This window comes from Lontra canadensis, unplaced genomic scaffold (genome assembly GCF_010015895.1).
Source record: "Lontra canadensis isolate GAN:19392208 unplaced genomic scaffold, GSC_riverotter_1.0 scaffold13, whole genome shotgun sequence".
In the NCBI taxonomy this organism is placed as follows: domain Eukaryota; kingdom Metazoa; phylum Chordata; class Mammalia; order Carnivora; family Mustelidae; genus Lontra; species Lontra canadensis.
Window position 1 is genome coordinate 2,955,793 of NW_022631007.1, and position 19,515 is coordinate 2,975,307.

Consider the following 19,515-nt stretch of genomic DNA (forward strand, 5'->3'; position numbering starts at 1 on the left):
GCTGATTGTCTAACCACATTCCTGACTACCCAGAAGGGTGGGGGGGGGGGGGGGGGGGGGGGGGGGGGGGGGGGGCTGGGTCTCCATAGAGCAAAAGGATGTTGATTTCATTACTAAAAATCACATTCAAATTCTTTCTAAGAAATGATTCATGACATCAAAATGCCTTCATCAGCTTAAATGGCATCCCTGTGTATAGAGAAGTCTTGGCGTCTGCCTCTTGGGCAGCATCACAGAACCGCCGGCACCATTCTTGAAGGATACATGTGTCTCGGGCAGTAACTTGGTGGGGACTTGAGAAGAAAATACAAACAAATAAACAAAGCTCCATGGTGAGGGTTTTTGATTATGTAACTCTGAACCAGGTTGGGTTTTCTTTTGGGAGACAAAGGAAGTATTCCATTTCCATCAAAGGAGAATGTTCACACTCCTTGCAGTATTGTCCTAGAGTTGCCATTGAACTGAACCATAGCCATAGACAAAGGGCCTCCAGTCTCCTGCCATCCATCGGGAAGGATCTAAGGCCTTACCACCTGAAGACCATCTACAGACCAGCAGCATCAGCAGCATCTGGGAACATGGCTGAAATGCAGAGCCCCAGACCTAACTTCTGCTAACCCCCAAGTGACTCCCATAAGATTTCTACACCCCTTCATACTTATGAAGCACTTTTCTGACTCTCCATTCTAACAAGTGTGGATCGTTTTCTTAAAAATATTCATGATGCTCTTCTGGAAGTCATACCTCATCCGCAAGCAGCCACTTATGTGAACCTTAACCAGACGCTCCAAGAGAAGCCTTCCTAAAAATCAAGTTTATTTACCATTCAAAGCTTCAAAGTTCTCAAGCAGTGTCGGTGGTATGAAGAACTTCTTAGGGGTTTCCTTCCAAATTAACCAATGCTGCTTGTATTCACCTGGTCTAATCGTTCTCCAAGTGAACAAAAACCTGATTTTACAAACCAGTGGAGCAGAGTCTCTCTTTGGCTAGAAGAATGAGTCTCAGAGAGTGTGTTTTATTTCTTCATTAGTGTGCCGTCACAGTGAGCGATCACTAAATGCGGGGCTGCATAAGAATGCTGGGGTTAAAGATAGCATAATGAACAAAGAAGGTGCCTGATTATCATGGCTGTCAGCACAAGGGAATTGGGTTTGTCACCTGGCTTAACCAACTGGCAAGAACTGATTAAAGGCTGGAATCAGTTTGAAAGGATCCCTGATGTTTATGTTCCTTTCCATCCCCACATCTTGTCCAAAGAATCCGATAAAGCTAGGGGTGAGGCAAGGGGAAAGGGCTTCGTTCTGTTGGGTTATCTGAACAAGGGGGTTTTTTTGAGAAACTCCCACTGGCTTCTCTACTGAAATGCCTACTAAACCCTGTCCCACAGAACGTTCTGCGATGGCAGCAATACTCTATAGCAGAAGGGTGTCCAGTATGGTCACCACTAGCCACACATGGCTTTCAAGCCCTTGGAATGTGGCAAGTGTAAATGAGAAAGTGAATTCTAAACTTGATGTTAGTCATTTTAAATTTAAAGAGCCACATGTGTCTAGTGGCCATAGTCGTGGACAGTGAAGGAAGGAAGAAATCTAGAGTTAGCCATAAACTAGAATATTCTGCTGCCTAACTTACTAGTATACCTATTAGCGAAATATGGTCTCGCCCTTAACGATCCCAGTCTCAAAGGCGGTCTTAAGTAGTTAATGCCTATGAAATAATAATTTTAAAAAAAGAACTTAAAAATAAACTCTGTACAGAAATGGTCTCGATTTTGTCTTTACGGTACAATTTATGGGGGCAACTTTTAAAAAATACTGATGCCGGAGTCTATCCCCAGAGTTTCTGGATTGCTGTGCAGCCACTGGGTAATTAGACTGCACAGTCAGGTGAGAAAAGCAGCATCGAGAGGCAGTCAGATGCACTGGCAAAGTGCTCTGGAGCTAGTCTGGTGGAGGCAGTGATCAGCTGGAGGTATAAGACGGGGACAAACATTTGCTAGATTCCTACCATGTGCCAGACCTTTACAAATACCTTCTTATTCAACTCTTAAAACAACCCATTTGAGAATCCCATTCGACAGACGAGTAAGCTGTGGTGTGGAACAGCTGAGTGACCTCAGAACTGTGCGGTGTTAACAGCACTGCACTTCGTCTTCACTCAATAAACGTTAGAGTAACGCAAAGCGCGTGAGTCAGGGACCTGTAGGCAGAGTTCCAAGAGGATGGAGCAGGAGAAAGAAGGATCACATACTGCTCTGGTATTTTCGTGGAGCTCTTATCAATGACCCAAAGAGCCCCCGTCTTCCTCTTTAGACGTCGCTGAAAGCAATCTGTGAAAACTGCACAAGTTACTTCAGTTCTTAAACCTTTGGGCGCCCCCGATTGCTGAAATCCGTATTTTCCTTTTCTCATTTGTATCCTCACGATAAAGCCAACAACTTACTCCCACACAAATGTAAGAATGCCAAGGGCTCAGCGACCACACTTAGACACACATGGCACAGCATTCCAGTAATTTAGGCAGGTGAATTTGTGGTCCCCGGAAACTTCCACACAGCAAAGCTACAAGAGTTAAGTGACTGGCCCGTGGTCCTGGAAGGCTGCATGACAGATCAGAATCATGAGCCTAAAAATACCTGGGAACAAGACCCGGGCCATCTCTCCATCAAAGATGCGTTTTATAAAGATCGTAACACAGTCAAGCCTCAACCTGGGGAAGGCTCTATCTGTATGAACAGTAGGTGGTAGACTGCATGTTCCAAGTTAAAGATCATCACACTCTCCATCACACTGTCTGCCCCCAACACTGTCCTTTGAGTCTGCTACCGTGTCCTAAAATCCCACACCTGGGCAACTGCTGACATCCGGTGTGGACACAGGAGAGGTGACCATCACCATCATCACACATCGTGAAACACAGGATGGGGATACTCAGAAAAGAAAAAGTCTGGGACTTGAGCTGGTCAAACGTCCATGGCTATCCCAAGAAAGTACTTAGTCTAGGGAAGCGACAGAAAAAGGAAATGAGAAAAATCCATGCCCAGGATTCTGGGCTGACCCTAGCCAACTCCTTCCCTCTGGAGGAAGTTTGTGTTCAATCTGGGGGAGTGGGCAAGAGAGCCTGCCAGTGATCAGAACTACAGGAGTCATGCAGCTCTATCACCAAGCTGGCGTGGAGCCTAGGGTGTGTTCCCTACTATCTCTGAGCTGGCAGTTACCTCGTCTATAAAACGAAGATAATGTCTATTTTACAGATTTGTTATAATATGAGCCCTGTGATAAGGTTTCCTGAAAGCGCCTGATATGTTACCTGGGCATGATTATAAAATGTTTCTTATTGCTGCTGCTGTCGTCATCTCTGGCTAGAAAAGAAACTTTGGAGACACCTGGGGGGCTAAGTTGGTTAAGCATCTGCCTGAAATCATGCTCCTGGGGGGAGCCTGCTTCTCCCTCTCCTCCCCACTTGAGCACTCTCCTCTTGCTATCTCTGTCTCACTCTCTCAAATAAATTAATAAAATCTTAAAAAAAAAAAAAAAAAAAAAGGAACTCTGGAGGGTATGTCAACCTCACTCAGCACAACTGGGATGGGTCTGAAATCTCTTCCCACTCCCTTTAAAGATGATACTTGACTGAGTTAAGACAATGGCCTCAGAGCTGGGCCAAGTACCCCCAAACCAGAAAATACTTCTATTTGGAGGGATGTTGGCTCCAGGCTGGCCGAGATGGAATTTATAACAGGGAACAAAACAGTAACAGTCATAAGCACAGTAAAAGCTAAAATATATTGAGTAACATCACTTTATGCATTTTTTTTACTATGTAACCAACATGAGGGTTGTTAAATACCAATGGTGGAGGTACTGTTATTAATTCCGTTCTACAGATGGGGAAACAGGAGGCTGAAATTTCTGGGTGGGCTGGAAAACAAAGCCCAAACCTATGGGAATCCTGTGTGCCTGGCCCTCAGCTTCATCTCTCCATACACTGACTTACCCAACAGGAACACCATGGGTGGAACACCTGGACCCGCGACTCCCTGTTCTTGCCAAGGTCACAGCCACGGCAGGGTCTGTGAAGCCCACAGTGCACGTGAAAGAAATGGCAACACTAGGAGCACTGTCCACAGAAAGTATGAGAATGGATTTCCTTGCTCTTCTGCATACCAAGGTGCCCTCCCCATCCATTCATTAGTCCAGCACTTACTGAGTGCCTATCATTAAACAGGCATTTATTAGGATCCAGTCCTAAATGTTATGAACACAAAACTATGGGGCTGAAGGAAGAAGGGTAAGGACAACACAAGCCATGATGTCAGTGCCCAGAACTGAAACCACAGCCCACACGTCATCCCGTCCTCGGAATCCTGCCCTGTACCTGTTTCCCCTGCAGCTGTCAGGCCTCCAGAGACTGCTGGAGGAAACGATAAAGCCTTTTGGAAATTTCAGTCTCAGCTCTAATTACACTGTCAGATTACAACCCCTGAATGTCTCTCCTCCACAAAGCAGTCTATGGGCAGCTGTGAGTTTCAAAGGCAACCAGAACGGTGAGAAAGACCCTTGTTCTCATAAGCATCTCCCCTGCTTTGATTAAGAAAAGATTCATAGTTGATTTAATCTGCCCCTTACATGGTTATCATGGGAGAAGGCTTGGCAGTGCCCTGCTAGGTGGTAACGCAAGCTGCTGGCATCAAAGAAACAGGATGGAAGAACTTACGCGTGCAGGGCATAGAGGCTGCATCATTGTCGGCTCTGAAAAAGCCTCGGTCGCAGGTGCACGACGTGGCTCCTTCCCAGACTGAGTAGCTGTGGGGTGGGCACTTGGCACAGGTAGCATCCGTGGAGAGGGCCTTGTAATATCCGATTTTGCAGGCTACGGAAAAGAAGGAGAAAAAACCAAAACAATAAAACCACTGCTAACAAAGGAATGCAAAACGTCATCTCCTTGATTCAGAAGAAGGGAGACATTTCTGTTGACTGCCAGCGATCACCTGGCTTCAGAGGCAGGTAAAGCGACCAAAAACATTAGTTAATTAATTATAATCACTCTTTAAATCATTACGTTCCTGGTCAGGTGGCAAGGAGCCCTATGGAGGAAATGTTCTTAAAGCCAGTGGCATGAATAAAATCACAGTTAAGTTTACGGAGTCCTTCCTAGGTGCAGGTATGCTGCTTATATGCACGATACTGTCCCATCCCTACAGCACCTTTTGCACAGGCACTGTAATTAGCTCTACGTTAGAAATGAGGAAGACCAGCTTTGAACAGGACATTCCTGATACCGGACCATGCATCAGGTAAATGTCAGGGACCAGCTTTGAGCCAAGCCTTCTGCCCCTAAAGCCTATACTCTTGGCTACATGCTGTGGAATCTGAGAGCCTGGTCTTGAACCAACAGTTGAAGTGTATCCAAGCTCTAACAAAATATTATTGCTGATTATTTCCTTATTTCAGGTACAGAGGGAACCAAAGCAAAAGACCAACAAAGGCAACCAAGCATTAAAAAAAAGGAGTTGGTGAGACATGGTCATAATTTCAAGGTAGAGTAATATAAACTCTTAACCACGGATTGTGGAATATAATATGCTAAGTTTTTTTTTTTTTTAAGATCAGCAGATATTTTATGTTGATTTTCCAATTAACGAAACCCTCCTGTTTCTCCCTCTCTCCATTTTTTCAACACCTACCTTGTTCCCCATGCACGCACACCCTAAGTGGCTGCTACAGAGAACATGGGCCATATAGTTCTTTATGCACCTGACATGCTTTCCATGACTTCATCTTTGAAAACATCACACTGACACCAAAAACTGCTTTTACTAATGTGGAAAATCTCAATAATTCTGTGAAACCTCACAATAAAAAATTATTAATAGGGCCTTGCTTGCTCCTTTTTCTCCCCTATGCCCTTCACCATCACCTCCCAAATCTGTCTCAACCTGAAATAAAAGTTGACCAACACCATCAGTATTAAACCCACAGTGACAAAGCCAATCAAAATCAAGTTTTTTCATAAGAACAGAGGTTTAAAAAAAAAAAAAAGGTGACAGTTACCCACAATCTTTTCAGTACGATTCACTTTCAATTTTCTCCATGTATCTCATCCTTAATATGTTCCTCAACTATCAAAAATGCCAGCCGGGAGAAGGACCCATCAGGCATTTTCCATCAGCCTGACCACCAGAGGAGACCCACCATGCCAGCAACCCAGCAGATTTTTCAAATGAGTAGATAAAAAAAAAAAGGGGGCCCCATGAAAGTGCTTGATTCTCTGAGGAGATACAGCCACATTGGCTCCTCTCATGACTCATCCGTCAAGCGTCTGTACGGCTTCCAGCACAAGTCTGTTCCTCCCTCTTGCACATCCTGTTGGTATTTTCTTAATCATGCTCTTGTGATGGCAAGCGGAAAGGGAGCTGAGCAGAAGCTCTAGAAAGGCACACAGTTACTTCATTATGATTAACTAAAGTTGTTTATGGAATTTCCTTTAACGAGCCAAAACTTTATGATGTGTGGAGCACCAACAATAAAAAGCGCTGGGAGATCAATCTCTGCCTTATTTGCCTTCGTCTTTCACTGGACCGGAGAATCTTAGAAAAACAAGTTGCTCCAATGACTGAGATTTATGTGTCTCGAGTTTATACACATCACGTAATTAGGTATGGTTCAATATGCAAGGTGCTCTTTGGTCATGCTCAAGATGGCCCTAGGGTTTTGATTAAACTCAGCAACGCCAGCTTTGGGAGGAAGATGCACCAAGGGTCAAGCTTGTCCTTCCCACATCAAACACGATGGGTCCCTGAACTCAGAAACAAACCCACTGGGACCTGTCTTGCCACTCAGTAACAGCCAACAAAGGCAAGTTGTAGAAACCCGGTGTTAAGTTGGGTGGTGCTAGGACTGCCGAGAAGACCTAAGTCGTTTTTATTTTTCCACATCTGGATATTGGATGAATCTCTCCACATTCCTGATGATCCTTATGTACCTCCCTTCCACCAGGCATCAAAATCTAACATCTCACAATGGAAGTGGGAAGACTGACAAGAAAAACTGGCCTGTGATGGAGTCATTGCCATGTGAAAAGAGAGCCAATTCAAAAAGTTGCAAGGAAGAGAAAAACAGAGAATTACTATTTCCTCAACTTCTATGCTGGTCAGACTACTTTCAGTTAAAAAAAATCAAGTTCATCGTTCACAAAGTCAAATTACAGGATGCCTTGAATTGTTTGAAGTTCAAAAATTAGTTGTATGTTTATGTTAATTTAAGGAAAAAAAATGAGATCACAACTTTATACTTTTTCTCTGTGTCCTTGAAGCTTGCATGAATGTGTTAGCAAGAATAAGTACATGTGAATTCACCTGGGAAATATGGAGTTTTACACCGATTTTGAAAACTGAAGGCTGCCCTTCTTTAAACACCCAGACTATTTTTAAAACTCTTTTTTTCTCCAGCTTTTACCAGCACAAGCCAAAGTACAAAATTGTCATTGTGCTATTCTCGGCAACCTCGCTGCCCCTAACACATTCCTTTGTCTTCAACTACATTAAGACCATGTTATTAATATTTCAGGATTCTTAGAAAGGATCTCTCAAAATATAGTAGTGGTTTTTTATGCACATGGCCATTTTGCTGCCTACATTCAAAATGACCTACTAAATTGATGGTTGAGTACATTTCTTTGCTCTCATGGCTCAAAGCCTCCCAGCTTCAGTGCATGAATGTGTAAGTACATCCCATATTTATTTATTCACCACTTATTTGCATCTTAAAATTTTCACTACATCTTTCATTCTGAACAAAATCCCCATGAAAGGTATGTTTGGTATAGCAAGCACTGACACGTGTTGTGATTTTCCATCATCCTCCCATAGGTGATAACTATTACACTGTGTTTTGGAATGGCAATGGCTTCTAAGCAAGTCAGTAGTGAGTCAAACTGTACACCCAATAGTGTGTGCAATTTCTTCTGTCCCCTTGCTGGAGTACAATATGAAGGAGCGCCTTATTTGGCCTTTCAAATATGTCATTGTGGAAAGATTAGTTCACATGTGCAGTGCAAACTTTGAATTCATTTCCTTTAGCTTTGCCTTAATTAGTTCTTTCTGCTGACTTTAAATAAAAGGAGAAGATAAATGAGGACAAGAAGAGAAAGAAAAACTCTTTTCTTTCATTGCCTCACCCAGTACCCTCAAGAGTGGCATTTTAGGGTAGTCTTCTCTAGAAGCTTCCCTGTGGAATACTTAAACATAATAATTTCTGGTTAAACACAAAACCAAAAATGTTCTGAAGGTAACATAGCATCTTTCAGATTTCTTGGTGCATAGATGATTTACATGAGGAACAGTGCCCAATTTAAGAAGCTGGTTAAACCTACTCTTTAAAAAGACAGTCTATCAATCTTACAATCATTTTCCTCCTCTTTTGCAGAAATAAAAAAAGACTACCTTTACAGTTCATCTTTAAGCAATTTTGATTTGTAAAAATAGTTAATAACAGCAACAGTGATGACATATCAAGCATTTCTTGAGCATTTATGGAGTTAATATGCATTATTTACTTAATCTCCACAACAACCCTTTGAGCCTGAGGCTTTAGACCTATTCCCATTTTCCAAGTGAAGAAACTGAAGGTTTTGCGTAACTTGCCCGAGGGCACCCAATTGTGTTAGGGTCAGTACCTGAACCCAGCTCCTCTTTTTCTGTAGTTTTTCTGCAGTTGGGTTAACACTGACCTTCAGCTAACATGTGACACTTATATAATTGAGTATAAAAGAAGTGAGGATGATCCCAACTTTCGTTTGTCCCCGCTGTCCATCCTGTGGTCATTTTCACCAGCCTTTGCAATCTGAGAACTAGTTTCCAATTCAAGGCTCCCAGAGCTGTGGTGGCCATTAAAATGGATAATTTATGCCATAGGCAGCTACTGACCACTTGAGATGTGGCTGGTCCAAACTGGAACAGGCTCTAAGTTTAAAATACACCCTGGATTTCAAAAGGAAAATGTCTTACTGATAATTTTTATATTGGTTATATATTGAAGCAATGACATAGTGGGTATATCAAGTTTAAAAAATCTCTCATTAAATTTAATGTCAACTTTTAGATCCCATTTTATTTATTTATTTATTTATTTATTATATGTGGCCGTTAAATTTAAGATTATCTGAGTGGCTTGCATTATATTCCCGCTTGGCAGAGCTACTCTCCAGTCAGCCATTTTGTCTCGAGGGGATGTGCGCACGCCGTACAGGGACTCTTGCAAATGCTTGGTGCCCAAAGTGCTGGGGTTTGTATCACAATCACTTAATTGTATCACAATTAACTGTATCACAATCACTTAATAAAGCTTAGGCTGAGCCCACCTTAGTGAATCTGATTTGTTTCTATTTAAGTGCTGCTCTCAGCCATCTAGCTATTTTGAAAAACCCTAATTTGGGCTAAAAATACTAACAAATAGACATGAATGGGATAAAAACTACCTTCTGAGGTCAAATTTTCATTTTAATACAGAGTCCCCAGAGGGTCAAACCTGGAATTCCTACATTGGCTCTTTAGGGAAAGCTGAAACTTCTGTACAAACTAATTTCCAGGGAGCTTTTGGCTCTGGGGACTCTCTGGGTCCCTCTGACCTCTTCATGTAGATACGGTCTTAGGGACATGCTTCCAAACAAGTTCTATGGGAACTTTGCCTGGTGTGTACTGGCTACACAGTAGATCTGGTAGCTTTAGGAATCTGCTTTAGAAGTATCTGAGTCACTTTCAAAGGGCATTATCGAATCAGTTCTCTGATTAATTGTTTACTTGCTAGACTATAGGAATAGTTTAAGAAAAATAGATGGGAAAGGGAAACAATCTGTCAAACAGGTTTCTGCTTTGAAGTTTTTAACAACACACAAGCCCCAGCCAGCTTAGGGAAGCTGTGAACATGAACTGATATCCCACAGTATAGATGGGAAAACGGAGGCAAAGACAATGAAGAGGCTCTACTTTGGGGTCCTTCTGATTATACTCTGCTCCCAAATAGCAAAACATGGCCAAGCACTGGCAAATCCACATCGTTCAACTCATCTGCATTCCACAACTGGTTTTACTGATATGCACTGAGAATATCTGAACACTGAGTCTTTGAAGGAACCTTAAAAATCATCTAGTCCAGGGAGTAGCACACATTTCTGTAAAGAGCCAGATAGTTAAAGAATTTAGGATTAATTACCAAGAATATTATGAAGATACTTAATTCTATCACAAGATAAAATAATAACAAATTTTCTTTAATTTTTTATTGGATAGAATTCAAAATATAGTAGTAATAACAAAGTCCTTTTTAAAAAAATACAGGTTTACTCACGATAAGAATGAAATTCTCATCTAGAGAGATAACATTTCACATAGTGAGGTTTCAAAGAAAATGTTCCATATTATCAAACTGATTGCAAATGCTGTCTGTAAAAAACATTCTTAGCTCTGAGACCATACAAGAACAGGTTGCAGGCCTGAGGGCCATACTTTACTGACACTTGATCTAGTCCAACATACTCCTTTTTGAGATGAATGACTTGCCAGTGGTTCCTTCTAGAGCCTTCCAGGACTAAGTCTGGAATCCAAGGTTCTGTAGTCTATGTTACTCTGCAATGCCTCCCTTAGTTTTGAACAGCAAAGCTTAACAAAAAAATTTCTTAACCATTACTGCATGAGTAAACTTTCCATCAACCACCTTCCTGGAAAACTGATTTGACTCATTACTATCACCCATAAATCCACTTTTTTTTTTTTTTAAGATTTTATTTATTCATTTGACAGACAGAGATCACAAGTAGGCAGAGAGGCAGGCGCAGAGAGAGAGAGAGAGAGAGAGAGGAGGAGGAAGCAGGCTCCCTGCTAAGCAGAGGCCCAACTCGGGGCTCCATCCCAGGACCCTGAGATCATGACCTAAGCCGAAGGCAGAGGCTTAATCCACTGAACCACCCAGGCGCCCCCGTAAATCCACTTTTAAGTTGATTTTCTGGGTTACCTGATGTAGCCTGACTTGGGGGATATTCCTCCTGCATTTGGGGGGTGAATTTTTTGTAATTAGACATTATGATTGATTTTAACTTTACATTGTGTTAAGGTTTTATTTCCTGGGAATCCTGACCTTGAACCATTTTCCTCTGTACACTAAAAGAATGACATCATGGATTTTTGCTTTCTAAGACACTAAAGTTATAAAACACCTAAAAGAGTGGTCAAGATGCTTTGCATCTGTGACATCTATGAAAAAATATTGCCTTAGCCTTCTGCCAGTAGAGATGGTTTTACTCCCCACCCAGCTCAAGAATATGCATAGGCCAGACAGTGTTCAAGCACTTTGAAAGATATTACTGGTCTCTTAGGTCATTCTTACCGAGGCCTAAGCTCTAGTTTGGGGTACCAGTTGATTTAAAAGGAGGCATCAAAGTGAAGATGACCTGAGCCCAAATTCGGCTAGGATGCTGAGTTTCTATTCTAGTAGCCATCACTCTCAGACTTGAATATCCATCAGAATGATTTGGAGGACTTTCATGAAGACCAATTGCTGGACTCCAACCCAAGTTTTGGACTGTCAGACCGGGCCTGAGAACTTGCAATCCTTACAAATGTCCAGGCTGATGACAATGCTGCTGGTCCTGACCCTGCACATTGAGAACCACTGCCCCTCTGTAAACAGACCCATCTCTAAGTAAAAACATCAAAGCACACTTCATCTCAAATTAGGTAAAAGTATCTCATCCTTTTCCAGTACCCATATGCTACAGGGAATGAAAACAAGGCATAATTATTATCAGGGGGATTGTAATTGGTTTTGGAGACACGAGCGAATATGCCAGAAATTTGAATTTTTTGAAATTTAAAGAATGACTGACTTCCTTATGAAATTGAAATCATTCTTCAAACTGGTATAATTGCATCTTGTACTAATCGCAACATTATAGAACTGAGCCTGTTGTGGAACGTCTTTATAAAAATGGGTCACTCTGGGCCCCCTGGCTGGCTCAGTCAGTGCAGTGTTGACTCTTGACCTTGGCACTGTGAATGCCAGCCCCATACTGCGGGTAGAGATTATTTAAAAATAAAAAGAACAGGGGTGCCTGAATGGTTCAGTGGGTTAAGTGTCTGCCTTCTAGTTAGGTCCTGATCTCAGGGTCCTGGGATTGAGCCCCACGTCTGCTTTTCCCTGTGCACTTCCCACAGCTTGTGCACTCTCTCTCTCTCTCTCTCTCAAGTCAATGAAGAAAATCTTAAAACTGATTTTTTTTAATGGATTAATCCAAAAGCCAAAGGAAACTTGCTAAAGTAGCACCACCTCAAACAAGTAGTTTTCCTCTGATACCAGTACTGTGAATTGATCACTGTTTGTTTTGATATTGTGCTTCAGAACTATTACATGGAATGTTTAATTCTTGTTTATTTGATCTAAGAACACTCTTCTGTTTTCTGGGTGGCAAGTTCAGGATGGTAAAAACAGGTGTTTTTTGTTTTTTGTTTTTTTTGATTATTAAATATTGGAACAATTATTTAGGGATCTTTTATATACTCTGGAGAAAATATTCTGAAAGACAGTTGTACTGGTTCTGAAAGACCAGAAAATCAGGTTTATCCCATTCATGCCACTTCCCCTCCCGAACTGAGTAATACGCGAGAGATGTACAAATCATTGTGAGGGCTCTGCTCTGGTGCTGGTGGCTTTCAATCTTCAGTCTCCTCAGAATATTATTTTGAAGTAGCTTCTGGGGGGCATGGTGAAAACTGAAAGTTTCAGATAAAATGAAAATATTTCACTGGAGTCACCTTCATCAGGTTTATAAAGAAACAGACTGGACATCTGTTTAGGCAGGATAAGATATTTAAGACAAAGATGTTTCACACTCATCAACAAGATTGTAAGTGAAAGTAAAGAATGATGAAGGCAAAAAGTAAATCACTGGTTATTTTTTTATGTCACATTTTTCCTTTGCTGTCTGATCTCTTTTCAGAGTGTGTGATAATTTATAGCAGGGGCAGCAGGGGACAGTATGGGAAAGGCCCACAGTTTGGTCCTGAGTCATAAAGACCTGGATTTGGTTCTTGGTCCTGCCATTTATTGGATATGTGAACTAGAGCAAACTTTATGTACTCTGACTTTGACATTCTCCTCTACAGGGCTGGTGTGATGAGGAAATGAGACAGAAGAGAGGAGTGAAGTTGAACCTGGCCTGTATCAGCTCCTCCCTAAAAAGGTCATGGGTTTTGACTACAGTGTCATGTAGCTGGCCTGCCTCAGATGAGAGTGTGGCTAATCCACGGATCTCACATAGTACTGGGTCTCATTTCTAAAACACTGCAAGGCAACTTACCCGTACTATTCCAAGTAATTCCCCCTGCTAACATGATGTAGCAAACTTGAGAGCGAGTTCTCATTCACAGAATCTGCAGCTTATTTAGTGACTGCAGATAAGATAGGTTATCAGGTAAAAAGAGATCTTTATTAAAAATATGGAAATTCATTTTTAGAACGAATAAACTATCGGGTTGGGTTTTCGAGGTTTCTTCTTTTCACTGATAGCTTATGATCCAGACCATCTCTTCCAGCAAGCCACAGTTCTGTCCTACGCTCTACATTCCATCTCCTCCTATTGTTTCTACTCTGACTTGGGAGCTAGCTTTCATAAAAACAGACAAAGGGGAAAAAAATGACCAAAAAAATCTATGCTGAAAATTGACTTGCTCTTTCAAGAACAGAACGCAGTATAATCCCATAAATAGGTGGGTAACTCTAAAATGTCAGATGTAGACGGTTTTCACATAAGATGCAGTAAATCCTCTGGAAGGAAGTTCACATAAAGCCTGCTCAATTTAAATTAACTCCATAAAAATTATTGAATACAACAAGAAGAATGCAAGGGAGAAATAACTTACTCTTTCCCCCGCTTGCCCAGAAAACAGACAATCTAATTATACAAGGAGCTATTTCTCTTTGGTGAATTTGGAGGGAGTCAACTTGAACAACAGAAGGTCCAAAGTAGACAAAAGTTCAATTAAACATGGAATTAATTAGTGGACTCCACACAGGAAGAACACATCATTCTACCCTCAGAAACTCTGCACGGCCCTACTCCATATCGTGTAAAGGTACTGATGGGAATGAAGATTGCCAGTTGCCATCTTTGTACCTGCAACTTTTCGCTGATACGCCTGGGGCTCTCCCTCATGGGGGAATTTTTAAGGGCTCCAGCAAAGGCAATCAGGCTTCCAAATACAGAAGTCAGTCACTAGAGTGATAGATAAAGTGAAGGGCGGCTTCAGGATTTTTGGAAAAGACATAATCTGTTTGTTCTAAAGCCCAGAGGTTGCTACCAGCTTTGATCACAACGCAGTTAGCAACTTCTACTTAGTTTGATCATGACAATTCTAAGATGGAGTTACTATGAATTTGTAATGCAAGACAACAGAGCATTGTCAGGCACAAATTATTTCAGCTTGATAAGGGATGACAATTTTAAAATAGAAGGCAGCACAGCAAATTACTATTTGTGATTATTATTGTAATCAAAATAATTTCTTTTCTAATATGTAGTTTGTTAAATAAAGACTCCTTATTCTTACTCTAAGCCTTTTTCTTATTCTCCCACTTAGGACACTGGAAATTTTCTATGTAAAAAAAAAGAAAAGAGGGGCGCCTGGGTGGCTCAGTGGGTTAAAGCCTCTGCCTTCGGCTCAGGTCATGATCCCAGGGTCCTAGGATGGAGCCCCTCATGAGGCTCTCTGCTCAGCAGGGAGCCTGCTTCCTCCTCTCTCTCTGCCTGCCTCTCTGCTGACTTGTGATCTCTGTCTGTCAAATAAATAAATAAAATCTTAAAAAAAAAAAAAAGAAAAGAAAAAAAATCACAGATTTGAAGATTGCCTTGAAAAACAATATTCAGGAAAACATTCTAATCCCTAGAGAACCCCATTTTCCCCCTTTATCTCATACCTAAATTTTACATGTCAATGACCCTGACTTTCTTTAGTAAACATTGCAATTAAGGAGACGTTAATTTGGCTTTCATTTTCAGTCTAAGGATCCTATTGAAGATACAAATTCAATTCAAGTACAACTGAGCTGAACTTAATTGAATGACATAATAATATTTTAAGGTTATGACAAAATTTAAGCTTATCAGCTTTCCTAACACATATTAAGAAAGCAAAATAATGGGTGCTAAAAACACAAATGACCACACTATAAAGAAAACAATCAAGAAAAACCAATACTTTAAGATGAGCTAAAGGCAGAAAGTGTTTAATCATGTTTTTAAAAACACCTAATCTCTGCCTTGAACGTGAATATAAAATTACTGAAAATAGAAGGGAATACTTTTGGAAGATAAGCCCAGACATACAAACCATCAATCCTGGCCACCAGAGTACATCATTCACAGGGATGACATGCAAATGTGAAGCCATTAACACCGAACTTGATTACCCGTGACATTTGAGAGAGGGCCAGGCTTTTTGATGAGTTCCTATTGTCTTCTTCACCCTTTGATATTTGGGGTCCATAAAGACTAGTGGCTCATTACATCTCCACTGATTACAAATACCAGGTCAAGGCACTGAGTAAGGGAAGCAGCTGGTCTTCACTCCCACACCCAACACTACCCCATATGCATCTAATACGGAGTCTGTGCGATCAGCGGTATCATGTAAAAAGTTCCCCCGTTAGAGGTACATGCATTTATTCATCCATTTCACTCATGTTTTAGCAAGCACTGATTGAGCCTTTACATGAGAACAGTAAATGGCCAATATTTACTGAGCACATACTAAGCGCTAAAGGGCGAGAAATGTGTTCCTCCTTCCACTGCTCACCCTTACATCTCAGTGAATGTTCTCTGGCAGAGGTGCCTGCGGACTATCATGGGGTCCTTCCCTGTGCACCTGCTTGTAGAAGGAACGGAGCAGAAAAATGGTACCCGAAAGAGTAAGGAGTCCTGCGTGGAATACTCCTGATGAAAAAAGAGCTTAGGCAGGAAGCCCTCTCCCCAAACCCCCGGAAATCGAAGTGACTGTGACTGCCAACTGGTTGCAAACCGCTGTGGTGGGCACTCCAGGCACCCACCACGCTGATTCAGACAAGGACCCTCTTTCTAGGGAGATCACAGCCTGACGGGTGAGAGAAGCCGGTTCCTCATTAACTGCACGTACAACCTATACTTGCTCATTTTCTCCCTTTAGAAGTAGAGGTGGTAAAGAAGACTGGGAAAGAATGAAATATGTTCTGAAGGCAGGGCCAGATCAAGAGAAACACGTGTTAAATAATTATTTGATTAACTCCGGCAGCGTCGCTCATCATTGTCATCCACACGACTTTACAGCCTGAGTTGTCACAAATTGTGATTTAGGTGCAGCAGTAATAACTGCTTGGCTCCCCTTCTTCTTTTTTGTTATGCTGATGGGGTCTGAGGATCTCAAAAAAAAAAAAAAAAGGCAGCTTTAAAAGACCAACTTCCTCCACGTTAGTTATTATTAATGCATTCAGATTTTCTGCTAAGGTTTTTGACCAGGGGTTCCCCTTTGCTGTTTACTTTTTGAAAGTTGATATTTTTTTTAAAGAGAATTTTAAGAATCTGACTACTCCTAATAAAAGGAAATTGATTTATATTTCATGGATAGGATCAGGTTAAGCATCTGTTTTTTGGCATTCCACGTAGTGGATTAATGACTTTTTTAGAACTACCTGCCAGCATTTAATATTCTATGTGTTTGACTATTCCAACACTGCTTATGTCTGAGGAGAACAAAAATAAAAATTCCCAAGGAGCTCCCAGAAGAGTCCTAGTCTAGACCAAGTGAAATTTATGGGGAATCTTGCACTGTCTGTTTTTGGCACAGTACAGTAGCGACCTCGGAGATCAGAACAAGAACCAGCCGGCCAGACACGAGATAACAGTGATGACTTTGCTGTTGTACTAAATCGTGTATAACCAACCCGCTCTCTCCCGCTGACTCAGGTACCTTCGTGCAGGTGGGGGAGGATTTGATCAATGATTTAACACATTCTGAAGGCATCAGGTTGACAGACTAGTATCCTAAGAATCACTTTAAGCTGCTGGCAGGAATGTGCAGTGGGACGCAGAGAGCCCACAGGCACCTGCCCGGACAAGGATGAAGGAGAAATTCGTTGTCAGGGCTTACCGGTGAGCTTCCAAAGAACCACGTGGACAAAAGAGGGGAGCAGGGGGAGCTGCACACCTACAGACCTGAATTCCAAGGCACTAGGACAACATCCTTGCCTTCATTTGATCTCCTGCGGTAAAGCACAAAGGGCCAGTCTCTAGATCCTCCTGATGGCAGGGCAGGTCGAGCGGGTCCCACCCTTAGGGGCTCTGGGAGGTTCTCCTGCGGGAGTGCTCTGACGGCCTCAGCTCTTGCTGTCATCAGTCTGGATCCGTGGGAAAGAGCAAGATGCCAAAAGCGCTTGCAGGTGAATTCTTTGTCCCTTTCAAGTGCATCTGACTTACACTGATGACTTACAAGTGTGTTTATCTTTTGTTGGGAAGGATTATCAGTTCAGTCGGTGAATCTTTTCTAGATATAAATTATAAATCACAAACAGGGACGCCAGGGGAAATACCAAGTCGTAATTTGCTCGTGTGTCTGTGTCTCTTCCCCAATATCAAACACGAGCAATCGTGATGAAAACTGATATGAATATAAACAAAAATGAGACCATGAGGCTGACATGTTCCCACAAGGCTGGGTCATGAAGGAAGAGAAAGTACAACTCCTCCCTTCTGCAAAATACAGATGGGATGAAAGTGAGAGATGACCCATTTGAAGAAAGCAGGGGAACAAATCAGGCTTATTATCAAACACAAAAAGAACTGCGTATCACTAACATAACCTAGATTCATCTTGGACCTTTAAAAAAAAACCACTTGACTTATCCAAAACGAACTTCTAAACCAAACTTCAAAAATGACTGTGAATAGTATATAGGAAACTGAAAACTTTTTCTAGGATTCTACTTACAAGACCTGGCTTACCTAGAGTTAGGAAAATGGCTTAATCTCTTCGCTAATTACTCTTCCTTTTTATACAGCATAAAGCAATGAAAAATCATTAGCAAGTCTTTCCAACCAGTCATCAAAAGTAGATCACTTTTGTGTCTGGAAAGCTGACACCAAGAGAAGACCTGCATTTTATTTATTAAAATATGAAACTTTTTTTCCTAGCCCTGAGGCTGAAATCATTCTGAAAGAGGCTTGGATTTGAAGGGAAAAGGAAAAAAAAAAAAAAAAAAGTAAAAAAAGATGAAGTCATAAATCCTTTCCTGGGCGGGGGTGGGGGGAGGCATTAAAAAAATTTGGCAGGTGTATGATCATCTGCATGAACAAAATGAAGGTTTTTTCCTCAAGGCTATGTCAAGGTTACGCTTGGTATGTCAAAAACACAACCAAGAATCCATTCCACAAGGACTCGGAAGGGCAGGAAATAAGCCCAGACAGCAGGCCTGCCAGGGGGCCAGGCTCCCTGAGGAGCGGACCTGGATTCCAGTCCCAACATTTACCAACTTAAGATCTCTGGGCCTCTGTTTCCTCTAAGGACACCAGGCTCAATCATTTTTAAGATCTCTAAAATTCTACCTCTGTCTGTACTCTCTGTGACCTGACAGACTCAGTGATTCTGAAATGACCAAAGATGTTTTAATAAACACTGAAGTCATTTATAATTTGGTTCAAATGCCATTCAGCAGATTAGTCGAGTACATTTATCTTCCCCCTTCCAGGACTGGTGTGGGCTCATTCATGGAACTCGGGGTCTAAGCTTTGCCACTTATCAGCTGTGGAACCATGAGCAAGGGACTGACCTACCAGCTTACATGAACAATTCTTTTTCCCTCCAAGAAATTCATCACTTCAAACCCTTTACTGAACTGTCTCTTCACCTGTCTTAGTAGGGATTTCTGAGTGTCCCCCATGTTCTTTTAGCTATTTATTAAAATTTTAAAAAAGGAGAACAAAGGAAAGAAATGTCTTTATGGTGTCCAAGTTCACTCAATCTCCATGTATTGTGGACCACCTACATCTGCCTGGCAAAGGAGGAGGTCCGACAAGGTCTGTGCTTTCAAAGACTATACATTCTAGTGGTAGGGTATCATTTAACAGGAAAACAAAACTTGTGATGCAGGAGATATTGATGGGGATGTGGGGAGGGTCTTAGAGCAGGTGTTTAGGAACTGTCTTTCCTAGGGGACCAATGAGTTGGGCCCTGAGGTAAAAACAGGTCAGCAAATGTGAAAATATACATGGAAAAGCATTCAAGGAAAAAGAAAGTTGCAAAGGCCCTGTGGTGAGTGTGTATTAGAGGGATGGAAAAAACAGTAGTACTGTGCTGGGGAATGCTTCAAGAGGCATGCCAAGACCAAGCTCAGAAGCTCCAGAAGCATCCGTATTTTAAGACCTAAACTCTGTGAACAATTTAAGTTTATTCTCAATATGGCAATGTGATTTGCTAGAAAATTTCAAAAGATCATTTTGGCC

At 41.7% G+C, this 19,515-nt stretch overlaps 1 protein-coding gene across 2 annotated transcripts in view; it reads right to left on the reverse strand.

Moving 5' to 3' along the window:
* EPHA4 (EPH receptor A4) overlaps positions 1-19,515 on the reverse strand; it is a 137,088-nt gene that overhangs the window by 65,641 nt on the left and 51,932 nt on the right. For both annotated transcript variants that reach the window (XM_032857318.1, XM_032857319.1), the window contains exon 5: positions 4,714-4,869. In XM_032857318.1, coding sequence (XP_032713209.1) covers positions 4,714-4,869 — 156 coding nt within the window. The remainder of the gene's footprint in view (positions 1-4,713; positions 4,870-19,515) is intronic.